Here is a 16,225-nt window from a genome sequence, read left to right on the forward strand (position 1 = left end):
AATTTTCGTGCCACCACTTTCGCTGTCCCACTCTTCTTTAAATCCATCGATTTATACGAACTGTTACAATTGCATGCTATGCTTTCCATTGATTAGGTATCTAATTATCTTTTTCTAGTGCCATTTTAGCGTTAAGTAATTGCAACTACCCATTACAATTACTTGTCATTGCAACTACCAATTACAATTACTTGTAATTGCATTAAAATTATTTGGAAATTGCAGTAATTGGCAAGTAATTTTAATTGTAATTGATATTACATTTTGTCCAACTCCGACTGTAGGCCTTTCTACAAATGACTAGTGTGGGAAATTACGAGTGTGGGAGAAGTGAGGGCAACCCGTCTGCAACATCAAATGTACTTTTCATTTATTTGACTACTTATCTTTACAGATTAGTCCTACCTTATGCTAAGATACAACTTTCCCATTATGTTACCTCTAATCGAAACGTTACGATAATACTAAGTATAAAATAAGCAATAGAGCTTATATTGGTATGTAGCAACGACTTAAGTACCTCTACTTAATAGTACTCTCATTTAAAATTGCCGGGAATAAACCTGCATCGTCCGTGTCGTCGACGATGAGACTGATCGACGTGTGGTTGTTGTTTATACGAATTTGGCTTTTTCTCACCTGTATCGCGTTCATATTCGTTTTGTCAATCGGAGAAAAGAAAATCATAAATTGGACAAGCATCGAAGGTTTCCTCAAAAAAAGGGATTGTTCTTTCCATTGATTGCAGTCATTTGTTCGTCGATCGAACATCGATCCATTTTTTTCGCCTTAAATCGTGGAAAAACATTAGGCCATATCGTCCTCGTGTTGCACAGATATTTTTCGCCGTTTCATTTCGTTTCATTCTTTTTCTTGTTTAAACTTGTTCGCGTTTCGAATTTTTTCCCTGGCTCGCTAATCGAGAGAATCTTCAAATGCTAAACGCTCGGCTCGACAATTACGATCAACGTGACGCGATTCGGCGAATTAGAAGAGTGGAATGCCGCCGGAACGATGTTCAGTCTTGAATAAATGGAACTGCAGCGTGATCGGTAATCATTCGCGAAACCGGTATGGGCTTAAGCTTAATCCAGAGCGGATGGTTCGCGCGTGCGTGTATGTCGTGTGTACGTGTATCTGTATGTACGTCTGTCCTCTGTCCTATCTGTCCTCTACGTAGCATTACAAATGCTGTACAGTATGTGTTAATCGTATCGCTTATCATTAAGAAACGGACTTCACGATTATAAAACGCTACTTTTGACGCAGATGAACTCGATGATCTCGTTTATTTACTTTTTTTTTCTCTTTACGATTTCGCAGCACTACGACTTATTTATTTATTCCTTTTTTTCGCCCATTTTCTTTCGCTACATGTTATTTTCCCTTTACTTGTAATGAGAGTGTGTACGTGTGGTGTGTGTTTCTTTTTTTATTTCGTTTCTTATCCTGCTTGTAATCTCTTCACTTTTTCTCTACGTTCTCGCGTGTTATATTGACTTTCTTTTGAATCGATCGATTGGAAAAATGATCTTCGCGACCGGAAGAAAGAACCTGTGTCCGCGGACACAGCGATTTCGTTTCCGCGAGTCGCCGTTAAATACTGAACGAGTTACGAATTCTAACGACTAAGCGTCCGAGTAAGTGTTATTCCGGCATTGATGCGCGCTTTCTTCTCATCCGTCCATGATTGCGCCATCGAGACGTCATTGAACGTTCGATTAATCTACGTAAGTACGTTCTACGGGCAGCTATCCGTATCCTAAACGAACCAATCATCCCTCCATTCTCCGCTTTTCGCTTCTGTTCTCAATCTCTCACATTCTCGTTGACAACGTCAGTGGACACACTCGATTTTTTCGAACGAACAACGTCGAACAAACGGAAACGGTTGGCTCGATACGGAAACCGTCGGACGAACCCCTAGAATCATTCTCATCGAATATACAAATACCTTTCGCCGTTTCGTTTGCGTTTATCTTATCTTATTTTTTTTCCTCCTTTTTCATTAATATTATTTAAGTACGTCGACTTGTAACCACAAACATGTGATGAGAACACTAATAATTCGAATAATAATCGTAGTAATAATCATATATCAATAGTAATTAATGAGAATAAAGTATAGTTGCGCTTTCAATTAATTCATTATAGGCGAAACCTTTGTCTTGTAGCGTTGTACTTAGCGTTATTTAAAATAGTTTAGCGTTTAAACTCTTATTACGTGTGTGTCTTACGGAGAGGTTTCGAGTTTCGCGGACGAGAAATCGACTTTTTTTCTTCTTCTTCTTTCTCTTTTCCTTCTTACAACATCGTTTATGTATAATAGCAATATGGAGGGAATTCACTAACAACTTGCTCGAAAAGTGCAGCGTTCTCACACACCTATAAACAAATATAAAAACTTCATTCTCGCTCTTCCTTTCGCGTGCGCACTCTTTTCTCTTCTCCCCTTCTTTTAAAATCTTTTTTGTTTCGCTTTTTTTTCGTAATTTTCCCCGCGACTATGCGTTGCGTGCGATTTTTCTTCTTCGCTCTTCCTATTTGCTTTTCGTCTAACCATTTTCCATTTGCTTCCTCTCTCTCTCTATTTTCCACCGTAGCGAAAATAAGGTGTCGATACTACGCGACTGTACATTAAGTACAATAAGTAAACAGTTGCGGCGTGCGAATTGTCCACGCGAGAAAAAATTAACTTTATCCGAAGCACCAGGCACGATTCACTTACTCATTCACCCCTGTTCTCTCACCCTCTCGCTGTGTTTGGCGTCTCTCTCTCTCTCTCTCTCTCTCTCTCTCTCTCTCTCACCCCGCGGAACGGAACAATACAGAACAATCATGCATAAGCACGCTCACAACGAGTTAGCGATATTAATACACTGTCGCGTGTGCCTGTCTCCCTCATTCTCGTTCCCCATTATTCTTCTTTCTCTCTTACTCTCGGCACACGTGACACCGTCCCACGCGTGTATATAAATTGTACGATAACGATCGATCGATCCGCCGGATCGATCGGAGGCGAGACGGGTGCATAATAAGATCCAGCGATACCTAGTTTTTAACAATTACAAGTTACACATATCGTGATTCTCCGCACAAGCTCAAGAACGTGATCGATCGCTAGAACGACGGCACCATGCAACTTATCCATTATATCTACCACTTAGTTCCAGTACTGTATATGGTTTAAGTGTATCGACATCTAAGAAAGTGGGACCGACGGTGGCCCGCGACCATCCTCGACCAGTGAGTCCTGACTAGATACATCCTGAGACGTTCGCGACCATATCCTGCTATCACTTCTACCTTCGATTTACGCCGACAACTCAAAACCGATCAGCTCTCTGTCCCTTATTCCGTTTTGATTTCAAGTGCAGCACTGACGTGATGAAAGCTCTTCCAACAAGAAGAACAAAGAGAAACTATAGTAGAATAATCAAGTACGCTATGTTAAAATAGTAAAATATTTCCTTCTAAACGGAATCCGTTCAAGTAGCAACATATATTCTATGTATAAGCTATTAAAAGATAGTTTGATTAAAGTATCGAAGAGAAGTCTATCGAGTAATCGGAAACGCGATTGTACACAGAGCATAGACCCACGAATCGCAAGAGATTAACGTCGCGACGGCCATCGTCGGAACCATGAACGCTCGCTCCGAATTATCCTCATTTATGTGTCCCTCTCACACCGTCCCCTCTTCGCGCTCTCACCTCCCTTTGTCCACCAATTACGCTTCTTCGTCTTGTCTTTCAAAGACACTCTCGACTTGTGAAACATCACCGACACCAAAGGAAACACATCGAGATTTACGACGACTAAGCGCGTGCGTGCGTGCCTGCGTATGTACGCGCGTGTGTGTGGAAAAAGTTCGGCTCTCGTGTATCAAGCCGCGAAACGTTCTTCGCGGGTGTAGACTCGTTCTTCCACGATTGCAGGGGTGCGGGATACGCTTTCTCATTTCTCGTTGACGGTAGGGTTTTTCAACATTGAAAAACGCTAGATGAAAGATCAATCTAGGCCGCGATCGCCCTCAAAAGTCCTATTTTTAGGTTTATTCAGCGTAAAAATAGGATTTCCAGGGCGATTGCGGCCTACATTGATCTTCCATCTAGTGCATTTATCTACTGAAAACCCCCATCTTTGCATTATCGAGAAACAAGAAGAAATAAGGGCGCGCATCCCGCACCCTCGCAATCATAGAAACGAGCCTACCTCTTAAGTACTGATACCAAGTAAATTTAAAACCAAGTTGACTTCCCAGGCACCAAACTCGATAAGCATTTTAAGTACACGATGCCCGAAGCCTCGAGCATGATCGACTACAGTTTTAAACCACGAGAGCCCGAGACACCACATTTACTCAACATCCGTGATTCTCTCAGCAAGGTTTTCCACCAGACTCTCCGCTCAACTGACGCCCGCGGACCAAGTCGTTTATCGTGATACGGGCGACACGCTCATCACACACGAACAACGTGCGGTTCCCTTTCTACGATCTCGGTTCGCCGGGGAATTGAGAACTCCGGATGTGATTTCTCTCGACTTTAAGCCTATATAACGTTTGTCTTGCTGATTAATTATACCTCGCGTGCGAAAATACTAAGAAATATCCTCGCGAAAAGTTAAGCTGGACGGCTTTGATAAAAATTAGGATCTCTTTCGAAGGACGTGAACGTCGGGGTAAATAGGAAAAGTGTTTGCAAGGATGGTTCGCTGGAGAAGGGTTCGTTGGCGGTGGTTGTACCAGTGATTGTGGGGGGCTGCGTTCCTTGAGAGATCGGGGCGATCCAGCGTAGACGGCCCTGCGGAAAAGCGTCGATCGCCCCTCTATTTTTCTTTTTAGCGCAAGTGCATCTTGTTGCGCAGGCTTCGCTTCGCGTGCGACAGATCTGCGTGGGTGTCCACGTTATCGTTAAACTGAATTCACTAAAGTGCTTAGCCAAAAAGTGTTTATCACGAGCGGCAATTACGACATCGGCGTAGAAATACAATTGGAAACGTTTCTATCCTCGAAAATGGTACACGTGTCTCCCTCCCCGAAAGCTTACTCTCATTCGCTCGCCACCCTCCTCGATTTTCCATCGTCATTCCTCTTGTATTTACAACGGGACGTTTGCTACAGCGCTAGAAGGTGTCGAGGGCCGTACCCAGGCGGATTAAATGAACGTCGCCTTCCGGTGACCTCGCGGCTATGGTGATCGCGAGCCACCTTCTGCTCGAGGATCTATCGGCGTTAGATCAGCGCGCTATACTCGAGTCGAGTGTGACTAAGAGAATCGGCCTTCGAACATATCGCAAGCGTAGAGATTGATCCGAGTCTTCGTAATTGACTAGCGTTGAGAAACGCGTCCGGTTTTCTCTTCGGGTCTCCTCAAACTGCTTGAAGCTTGACTCGAGCCGAGTCACGCGATCGATCCCGACTGTGAACAATGTCTCGAGACCGGACGGCTCTCGTTCGAGAGATCGTTCTACTGTTTTCGCTTGCGCGTCGCCGTCGATTCGCACCGCCTCACGGAAGCACTGCTTGAATTGTGAAAGAGTCGCGAAAGCGAGTTTATTGCTAAACGCTGAATATCGTAGTTACCATCTGCTCCGCGGCTACGTTCTGCGCCCTGTCTACTATACTTGATTGTAATAAACGGTTACGAAAGCGTCGTTGCTCGTTGCTCTTATCTGTTAAACACCTTGAACCGGAGTCCAGTTTCAGTTCTGTTCAGCCGCGATACCGACGAACCTTGTCCACCGTTCTTCTTCGCCATCGTGTGATTGCGCGACGCGATTTTCCTTTCTCTCTATCTTCACGTAGAATCGTATAAGGTCTGTCGTAGACGTGGCTTTTTACGTCTCAGATCGCTCGAAGACTGTCATCGTTGCGACGCATCCATGGTTTCGAGATGATCCGTTGTTGTTGTTGCGCTAGAAAGTCGGACAACGGATGGGCCGCGATCGTGCGAGTACGATTCTGCTAGACGTATGCGAAACAATCTCAGTAACGTTGCTGGAACTCGTGGTGCCACCGGTTGAAGTCGATGTGGAAGATCACGATCGACCCGTTCGCCAGCCCAGCTAGGAGAAACCTGGAACAAAATCTCTCGAGTTGATCGACGGGTAGTTCAATGTACAGGGTGATTCAATCGCACTGAATTTGACAGTTCTACTCACTTTTGGTCGTGGGAGAGTGCCAGAGAACGAACGCTGCTCTCGCAAGCAGGGAACGCGTACAAAAGAGCAAGATTGAAAGTCCTCCAGACTTCCACGATTCGCTTGTCACCGCCTGTCATTAAGTACTCGCCATCTCTGCTCAGAAGAAGACACTGAAAGCGTAAAACATCGCAGTTAACATCGAAATCAATTAATACGTCGTTCGGAATTTCTATAAACTTCGAAGTACCTGTAGATTGTCGTTATGAGACTCGTGGCGGAGGCGTTTCCCGTTTATGGTGAACGCAGCAATGTGTCCGCGTTCGTAATTCACCACGATTACACCTTCCCTCGACATCGCGATGTTCTCGGGAGACGAAAACCCGTTCGGAGCTTCCAGCGACCTCAGAAGATCACCGAAAGTCGTGTGCACGAGAACTGGTCCGTCTGAAGAGTTAATAAATAAGTTACAATCTGGTTCTACTTACAAAGGAGGCTACCCAAATCTTGGTATGATATAGAAATCAAAAAATAATTGACACGTATCATCCCACATTTAAATCGGTTTAATTTTATATTATACTAGCTGTACCCGCGACTTTGTCCACGTGCAATAACAAATACAAAAGTTATAAGCAGAAACGCGCCCGAAAGAGGGCGAAAAAGACGTCTTCGGTCACTAATGACGTCACAATTTTTGAACGAATGGACTTTTTCGAATGCGGATTTCTCCTAAACCTTCCCGAAGAAACACTGCGTCTAATGGCTCAAACCCCAGCTTTCTACGTTCATCCGTTCTCAGTTGATGCGTCACAAACAGACAGACAGACACGATTTTATTATATATAGAGATTATAATATTATATTATAATCGGTTTAAACTTTTATTGGTACTACCCAGTTTTGTTGAGCAATTACTATAACTTACAGTATTTTACAGACGCAAAATTTATCTTGGAAATGGTCCACATTTGGATCGAAGCGTCGAGAACAATTTAAATTGCAAAATTGCTTAGTGAGTAACATTTGACCGAACCTGTAGCGCCGAAATCATTAAATTGTTTATTTAAATCAGTTTGTTACGGTTTGGTAACCTCCCTTGTTGCTACATACTCCTCTAAGGCGAGCTGGAAAATACAAATTTTGAGAAAACTGTGTTGCTACATACAGTAAGAGCCAGAGACAACCAATCCCAACTCGGCTGAGATCACGACAGCCGTGACAGGTTGCTCGTGGCCTGTAAGGGTCGCTCTTGGTGCCGGTGCTTCACCTTCCCCGACGATCGTCTGCGTTCTAGCGTTCCAGTGCCACAAGAGAACGGTGCAGTCAGCACTTCCAGATGCGATGTAACAGTCGGAAGTTATGTTGCACTCGCTGCGAGACAGACACGTGACGACTCCGTAATGGCCGAACACGATCTGCACGATTTTCGCTACAAAGAAAGAATGAAATCATCGAAAGCCTCGCAAGGATTAAAATTGTTCGAAGTCGCTTTAATTACCGGTCTCAGTGGAGAACACGCGGAAACTGTTGTCCCAGAAGCCACAAGCGACTAAGAATCGACTGTCCACAGTGGTGACGAAGCAGTTGCTCCGAATCTTGAGCTTCTGACTGAAATTGTCGCCCAAGTGTCTGCGTAACGTTGGATTCGAGCTGTTTGCGGCTTGTGCTGAAAGAAGAGGTGTTTGGTGTACCTCAAAACTGAATATCATTGTTCATAATCTTCTAATTTCATGATTAGACATCGGATTTTATGACCCCATGAACTCGCTGCGACAATTTTTTACCTACGGCAGCTGTGTTTGAAGCTAGTGCTTCGCAGATATTATATGTATAAATACGCTACCGCCGCGCCGGTTCACAGTGGAAAATTTGGAGCAAACTCGATTAAAAATCAAAGAACTTTCGATAGAAATACGTTATACTGTTATATTCAAAATTTTCATTTTGCATAAAGATCCGCCGTCTATTCATGATCTACTTAATCTAAATAGGTGCTCATTTCCAGCATTAAGAATTTCGTCGAGCGAAAAATGGTATCAACATCACACTTGAATGATTTCCAGTTCACTTACAAAGAACAGGATCCATGGACAACGGTTGGTTGGCAGCCTGAGCCTGTGGAGCGTCCGCGTAACTCGGCGACTGTACAGACGCTGTAATTCATTCGACAAACAATTAAACCATTGACCACGTCACATTCATCAACATTAGTAGTAATGAACATTCATTTGCCAGTTGCCCGCGTTTAGTTCGCCGACTGAACGACTCGCGAGAGTCATTACTGCTTACCGGCGTAGTTGGTGTTCCACCGGTTGACAGCGAATTGCTGTCCGGTGGTGACAGTGACGACGGACGGCAATGGCAGCTGTGGGTACGTGTTCGCGGAGATATGGCAGATCGGCGAGTTCGATGGGAACTTGATAGTCATGCACACGTCGTCGGGGATGCTCGAGAACATCATCGGCGACTGCAACACGGGTGGCAACGTCTTGTCAAAGTTTGCAGTACTCTTCACGTTCGGAACGATTGAACAGAAAGAAAAGCGTGCATTGCACGTATATGTAGGTATATCATTTCAGTGACGTGAGAATGACCGAGCCGAGGTGCGTTGTCACGCTAAGTGACGCTAAAAATCGGGTTCTAATCGCGGATTCATTTTGCGTCGAGTTATTCAACGAAATGGAAGGTAGATTGTGAAAGTCGGAGAGCTACAGAGGACTACGGACTAACGTTTCTATTTCTAATGATCGGGCTCTAGGCTAGTTCGATCGTTAAGAGTAACCAAATTGGAACTCTACCTTGTAAAAGGGCTGTCTCTTTATTAAGAGTTCCTCGGGAGTACACCTACAATACTATATTCGTATTATAATACTAATACCTACATTACAGTGCACACTTTTCTTACAACAAACGTTCTATCGTGTGTTAGATCGTGAGTATTACTCGTGGATAAAGTGGAATAAGGAATGTAAATATCGTTTACCAAATGCATCGCCGAGCTCCTTGGTGGGTGAGGCTCTATCAGCAGCTGTGACGGTATCTGGCCGAAGTTCCGAATTTGATTTTCTATCGCCTCCCTCATCATTGGGTCCGTTATCGTGTCCAGGTCCACGCTGCCCTCGTACGTTAGGTAGTAGAACACGTTCGTTGCGCGGACTGCTTCTGGCCCTGGATGAATAAAAAGAAAGGCATAACATTTATATTTGTTAGACCTTGTTTGAAATCTTCGGGATGAGTGTGACTCGTTAAAATACGGCAAGGGGTTAACTATGGATGGCACGAGATCGAGAAAAGCGTTCCACAGAAGTCGGAAGAAATTTATAAATATTTGTCGCGCGATCTCCGAAAATTGCAACGACACCGCTGGCTCGTTACGTCCCTTTGAGCGTTCGAGTTCGGTAGAGAGCTCGGTTGAGGGATCGGAAAATAAATCGCCTCGGACGGGTGCATTTGTCCCCGCCACGTTGACTCGGCCGATTTCTGGGCCTTCTGTCGATTGCTTGTGGCCGGGCATTTCCGGTAGGCTGTACTTTCGTGCAACCGTCTGTAAACGTGTTACGTATTAGGGGTGGCACGCATTGTCGCGGCCCGCACACGTGCCTAATTGCTCGAGACAAGACCGGGAGGAAGCTAACGAAAAACTAATTCCTTCCATACGTGCGGCGAACGACGCCACCCTCTTTCTTCGGCAACTCGACGGCAGCATCTTCGGGGAAGCGCCGGATATAGAGGCGCCACCGACAATTACCATCGGTGGAAACCTAATTTGACCAGACTACGCGTGTCCCAACACTCGGCGCTATCTCTCCACCGTTCGCGCCATTGTCCGGATGTTATCGTCTCAATTCATAAACACGAAAGAACTGGACCCCGAGAAGGTGTCCAGTATTCGGGAAAGATTAGATGCAGCGACTGCCACTAATATTCGGATACTCTGAACCTGTTCAGTTACTCGCACTCCATTTTCCACTTAACTGATTGCATGGAACTTTATGCGATTGCAACGCGAATCAATTTTTAATCGATAAAATAACTACTTTAATGCGAAATAGATGTTCGCACCTTTGTTTATGCTTGAAGTTCCAAATTTAAAGTTTTGAGGGTGTCAACACCATGTGCGAGTAATTAAAAGTTACAAAGACGATAACATTTTTAGTACTGTTAGAACAATTGGTTTGCTACAAAACGTGAACAAAATTGTGAAAGAAATTGGAAGATGTCGGAATTGCAGAGAAAATACTAAAGATTCTATTTTGCAACATTTTTCTGCGGGCTTATATGGAAAATTTAGAAAAGACGTTTCGTAGAAAAAATGTCTTTTTACATCATGCAGTAAACTGATTGCTCTAACTTCTCGAAAAGCTCACATCGCATAGTCCAATATTAAAGATGTCATCAATATATGTATAAAATGTTGTTTTTTAGAGCGTCCGAATATTAATGAGAGTCTCTGTAGTTTGGCACAGCTCACCTTTCTGCTTGTAACCGAATATCAAATCAATCCAGTGGTGTAGTTGACAGGACACGAACTCCGATTCGAGAGCCTGCAGATAGAGACGATTAGTATGGAAATTATCTTGTTCATTCTGATAATAAATGGTTTTGTAATGAACCGTAACGCACCATTCGATTAATCCTGATGAATTCCTCAGGAGACGACGCCCATGGCGGCAGCTCTACATCGCCGACTGAACTTCCGTCTTCCTGCCTACCCAACCGATACCGATTGCTGTTCACCAGCATTTCCGGCAGGAAGAAGAACTCTGGGATGAGCTCCTGTTAACAAGCCGAGTAATTTATATGTATCTGCATCGCGTCGGGACACGACGCTCGAGAATTTATTCGCGGACAGTAACAATAGCGACACGCGCATCCTTTGCTCGCGGAGGTGTAACTAATAAGCCCGTAGGCCTCGGAACTTTTTCAGATGAAACGAACCTTCACGTCGGAAGTGTCCCGTTGGCAGTTCTTCCAGGACAGAGCGATCGAGGAGAATAGTCGATTCGGGTGATCGAACTTGCCGCCTTGGAGGGCCAAGAACATCGTGGTCATTGGTTCCTGGAACAATTTCAATGACGAAATACTTTTTAGATCATTGACTTAACACTTTGCCTAACTTTTATGCAATATCCAGAAGGCTTGAGGGGGTAGCCTTCTCATTTCTCAATAATGCATGCGACGGGGTTCTTCAGTAGTCAAAAGCGCGAGATAAAAGATTAATAAAGGTGATTTCTACTCGATCAAACATTAAATATATAATAAATCTTATGATTTCGGCGCAGGGTTCGATCATTTATAGAAAACCAGCAAATGTGCAATTAATTAAACATGCTTCTCGACGTTTCGATCCTTATGGTTTTCTGTAAATGATCGAACCCTGCGCCGAAATCATAAAATTTATTAATATAAAAGATTAATCTAGGCTGCAGTCGCCGAATAATGCACACTACTTTTGTCTTTTTTAAATGTTTTATCTAGACCTTTTGACTACCGAAAACCCCATCATTGCTGGAACCGAGATTGCCCCTTGAACAACCGTTCGCCTGAAAATTATGATAAACGGTACACGCATAAGGCGAGGAGAACTGTTGGGCAAGTTAGACAACAGCTCGTAAAAGTAAAAGGCAAGCGTTTACGCCAACAATGGACAATCTCGAAGACGTGTGGTAGGCGAAGACCCATGAAAAAGCAACTCTGTCGTAGGGTTTCGCGCTTACGGTCCTACCCGACTCTTCGGACAGGCTGACGAATGTTAACAGAACAGCTCCGAAGATCGACGCGCGTTTCACGCGTGCTCGTAGGCGGCTCGTGATTTATGCACGCGTATAAAATTTTCGACAGGTTCTCCGGAGAATATCCTCGGCGGAAAGTTCGTAGCTCGCGCGCGAGCGCGCGCGATTTTCTTCGCGGCCGAGCAACGAGTCACGGAATCGTTAATGGTATTTATAAAATAGTCCGAAAGAGACAACGAGCTGCACAGTTATAAAGCAATAAATTGTTTATGGTGCAGTATATCGTCGAGCGAACAGCGGGGTGTCGCACGGCAAAGGAATAATAAAATCCTTATTGACGATTTACATGCAAATGCGCCGAATAAACGCTCGCCAGTCCGAGGCGAGCTTGCGTATGGATTTGCGTGGAATTGCAGCGGTGAACAGCGTGGTCTCGCGAATGTTTTCGCGAACACTGCACGGTGGCGAATAAAGACGAAATTCTGGGAGAAAAGTCGCGAATGAAAAGGTACGAATTCTTTGTTTAACTCTTTGCACTCGAATGGTGACTGTCGGGCGCCGGTAAAAATGACCATTGCATTGTTCAAAACAGTTTTAATATTATTGAATTCGTCTGTATTCTATGAATTGCAAAAAGCTCTTACATAGAATAAAAATGATCTAGGTTTAAGAAATGTCGTGATTTTGGAGTTAAAATTACTTCGAGTCCAAAGGGTTATACTTGTGATCTCGAATTATAAAATTTATGTCACTAAAATATCCCTGAATTTTAAATTTTCTAGAAAAATTACAGAAAATCTATTAATTTTCATTTGAATATAAAATTTCTCTCAATTTAAAGCCACTTGTTGAGCTTACTTATTCCCGTCTATTTAAATTTAAAGTAATAGAAGTGATATATTCAATTTACTCCAAAATGTGAGATATTCATTTCGACCGGATTTTGATAAAGTAGAAAGGGAAAGAGAGGCGTTTCTCTTGCCGCCGATTGCGGGGGTAATAACGCGAAAATGAACGGGTCGTTAACGCAATAAGGAAAGGGAGGACGGCAGATGTCGCGTATTTTTGCACGGAATCGTCGAAAGCGAGCTCGCGTAAACGCGATCTCTAGGAAACGCAACAGAAAACAAATGCACATATTTAACGGGAAGGCGGGCTTCGTTGACTCGAGGGCGTTGCGACGCCCCCAAATTAGCGTGCAGACACTACCGAATGCGTCGTTGAAATTTATGGCTCGAACTGGACTGGTCTCTCAAATAGACGGTCCAAGGACCGACGATTGTCGGGCTGTTCCTCAGGGTTTAACGATGTTCCCAGGCGGGAATGACTACCGGGACCTGCATTAAGCCTTGTTTACAAAACATCAAATTGAGAGAAGATGTGATCCACTTATAGGTTAGTCCTAATTTTATTTATGCGGGAAATATTGTATACATCTTCGTTGACTTTCGAAGATTCGAAGATGGAATCCTTCAGAATTGTTTCTATTCGTGACAGGACAGATTTGTGAAGAATAAAGATTCTTACCACGCGAATCATCCAGTTCAGAACAAAAGCTGCAGTCGAATAGTGCGTGCCATAGTGGAACGGCGGTATGCTGTCGTGTTCCCAGCTCTGGAAACGTTCCTCGAAGTATGCTCTTCTGCTTGGATTCAACGCTCCAATTGGCTGCTCAGAAACACGATAAAATTATAGTACTTGTCTCTCAAGTTTTTGAAGCTTCAGTGCTTTTTACCTTTGACAAATCTCGGTAATTGCTGGGCAGACTGAGATCGAGCTCTTTCGTCTCGTAGTTGGTCAACACCCACGGGAACACGGGGTACTGGTTCAAATCGTTGTATGTTCGTCCTGAAACACAAAGCAGTCCCTTAGAAATAAATCTGAAGCTATATTAAAGTTACTTGCGACTTCCTGTAACAGCCAGAAGTGATAAATTATCAATAATTACTATAAACAGCGACTGAAATAAAACCGAAATTAGATTGGGCCCACTCTTTGCGCCGCTGAATATCACTGGCAGTCTTCAATCCTATCTCTTGGGTGCCTTAAAGAAGAAGAAGAAACTTCGCCGGACACCAGTCGTCGAATTCGGAAACTAACTAGAACGAGGTATAGCGCGAATTAACCGTGTACGGAAACGATCCGGCGCGGGTAGGGCGCCGGGTCTGACAAACTTGCTGACGTGTTTTAATTAGCGACAGGGGAGGAGATTAGACGAAGTCAGGCTTGCAGCCGAGCTGCCGTCACTAATGCATCTCGGAATGGGATTCCAAGGTGGGGGAGAGTGTATGGAAGAGTGAGACCTCCAGAAGTGACAATTTCAGGAACGATTAGCCGTCACGCTCTGAGTTATACGCTTACTAAACGGAGAGCATCCCGTTCCCTCGGGACCCGTGTGCATTTCATAAAAATAGAATTAGAAGGAGACACTTCGCTCGGTGCCACACGCTTTTTCAACGCGGCGAAGTCGGAGAGGAAAGAAAAGTGACCGACAAAAAGCTAGGCCCGTGATTATGAGCATTAAAAGGAACACCGTTTATTTTTGGCTGGAGCGACGAGCAATTCTGTTTCGGCGACATATCAGCCGTGAATGTTATAAGGAGAATGAGGAAGTCGCGTACGATCAATATCTTAAAAAATTGTCAAAATCGTGACTGGCATCGTGTTTATCCCTTATCCGTTAAAATAAGTTACACTGTTATTTGATTATTTCATTATTTGTAGGTAAATTTTCCCGAAACTTCGTGCCTTTTTTGTTTTAATGCGAAACATATAACTAGACAACGGATTTTATGCATTTATGACAAAATTGAGTAGGTGTAAATCTAAACAGTGGAAACATTAGAAGAATTTAAGAATACTGTTATATCATTTCCGACCTACAAAACATACTAAGAAAGAAAAGAAATTTTTCTTTCACTCCAGTCGATTGCAAATCAAGAAGAAAATTTTTATTTTTCATAGAGATCCGCTGTCTTAAATCATTGGTCTTAAATCATTAATTAGTTTACCTTGTTATTTCATCGATCTTTTACCACTGTGACAATTTGACACCGATTAACAGATTCGGTTTGTGAGATGAGGAACGGACGAGGGTTGAGCACATTTACGTTCCCGACAACCGTTGCTTTAAAACGCGAGAACATCGGAATTCCGATGGAATTTCAAAGAGAAACGAATCCTCCCGATGCTCGTCGAACGCGGCGATACTCGGCAGTCTACATTATAGGAAACAGAGTGCATTCCGAATATCCAGGAATGCGGTATTCCCGGCATCAATTGCGCAGTGGCAAAGTCGCCGACTGGTTGTCTCCAGGAACCTCACCGGATACTCAATTCGGTCGTGGACGAGACTGCAAAAAAAGGAATGGAGAGGAGAGGAGAAAAAGAGAAGAAGAGAAGAAGATAGAGGCTACGTTGTGCCGGCGGTCGCCGCACAAGACCCGTCGTTGCTACAATGCGTCGTAAATCCTGACGCTGCACGACCGACGGTCGGACGTAAATAATAGTAAGGCCGCGTTATGCATCAAAGTGATTATTAATGGTAGCGTCGCGGTGAGTGAGCGCTCTCGGGACGCTCACCGACACCGGAATGCCCGCGACACACGCGCTCCCCATGCTCACTCCGCCTCCGCACCCACCCTTACTTTTTACCGACTGCATCCTCCGGGAACAACGTTATAATAAGTGCCGGCCGCGACGAGAGGCTCGTTTTTAACTCGCCACTATGCCGGCCGAGATTTAGAGGGACGTTCCCGCTTCGCGAGAAAAATCGGCAGGAAGCTCTGCAAAATTGCTGCAGACTCGCGACCCGACAATCAACGAAAACCAAAAAATTGGCTTTCACGTCGGTATTCGAAACCTTCGAAACGCTCCTCGAAACTCCTCCGCAAATTTTGGCGAAAATATGCGTAGATATATTCTGTAAACAATCATGCAAGATTTAGCTGCTCCTAATTTCCCGTTAATTTAAAAAAAAATATACGAGGTCTGTTCAAAAAATACGTGGACTGTAGTCTTGACTGACTTTTTCAAGGATAAAAAACACTCAAGCTGTTGAGTCTAATTTTGAAAAAGCTATTTGTCATTCAAAGATGTACGAGTACTTTGTACACCCAGTGCGTGTACATACGCATCACTGAAAATTTAATTTTGATCCCCAAACTTCCTGCATTGGACGCAACGCGTTTCGGCGTCTTGTCCCGGTCGTCGCTGGGTCGACGCGTGGGTGGATTTCTCGGGGGATCGTATATGTACGTACCCACGAGCGGCCGCTCTTAATTGGATATTAATATTTCATTGGTCCGGACGAGAGGCTAAGAATGCGCGAAACTAATTACCTCGA

At 44.1% G+C, this 16,225-nt stretch overlaps 1 protein-coding gene across 29 annotated transcripts in view; it reads right to left on the reverse strand.

Moving 5' to 3' along the window:
* Positions 1-1,217: 1,217 nt before the first annotated feature.
* The window catches only part of Rg (A kinase anchor protein rugose), a 409,256-nt gene continuing 394,248 nt past the window's right edge, over positions 1,218-16,225 (reverse strand). For 21 of the 29 annotated variants that reach the window (XM_076445944.1, XM_076445931.1, XM_076445919.1 and 18 more), the window contains 14 exons: positions 13,616-13,728; positions 13,408-13,548; positions 11,087-11,206; positions 10,772-10,924; positions 10,620-10,692; positions 9,132-9,316; positions 8,947-9,000; positions 8,438-8,657; positions 8,221-8,301; positions 7,647-7,814; positions 7,314-7,577; positions 6,396-6,592; positions 6,167-6,318; positions 1,218-6,081 (listed from right to left, as the gene is read on the reverse strand). In XM_076445944.1, the coding sequence (XP_076302059.1) occupies positions 5,991-6,081; positions 6,167-6,318; positions 6,396-6,592; positions 7,314-7,577; positions 7,647-7,814; positions 8,221-8,301; positions 8,438-8,657; positions 8,947-9,000; positions 9,132-9,316; positions 10,620-10,692; positions 10,772-10,924; positions 11,087-11,206; positions 13,408-13,548; positions 13,616-13,728 (2,012 nt within the window). In that variant the 3' untranslated portion in view covers positions 1,218-5,990. The remainder of the gene's footprint in view (positions 6,082-6,166; positions 6,319-6,395; positions 6,593-7,313; positions 7,578-7,646; positions 7,815-8,220; positions 8,302-8,437; positions 8,658-8,946; positions 9,001-9,131; positions 9,317-10,619; positions 10,693-10,771; positions 10,925-11,086; positions 11,207-13,407; positions 13,549-13,615; positions 13,729-16,225) is intronic. The other 8 variants (XM_076445973.1, XM_076445985.1, XM_076445949.1 and 5 more) reach the window with 2 other exon arrangements.

Source organism: Lasioglossum baleicum, chromosome 2 (assembly GCF_051020765.1).
Source record: "Lasioglossum baleicum chromosome 2, iyLasBale1, whole genome shotgun sequence".
NCBI classification, from domain to species: domain Eukaryota; kingdom Metazoa; phylum Arthropoda; class Insecta; order Hymenoptera; family Halictidae; genus Lasioglossum; species Lasioglossum baleicum.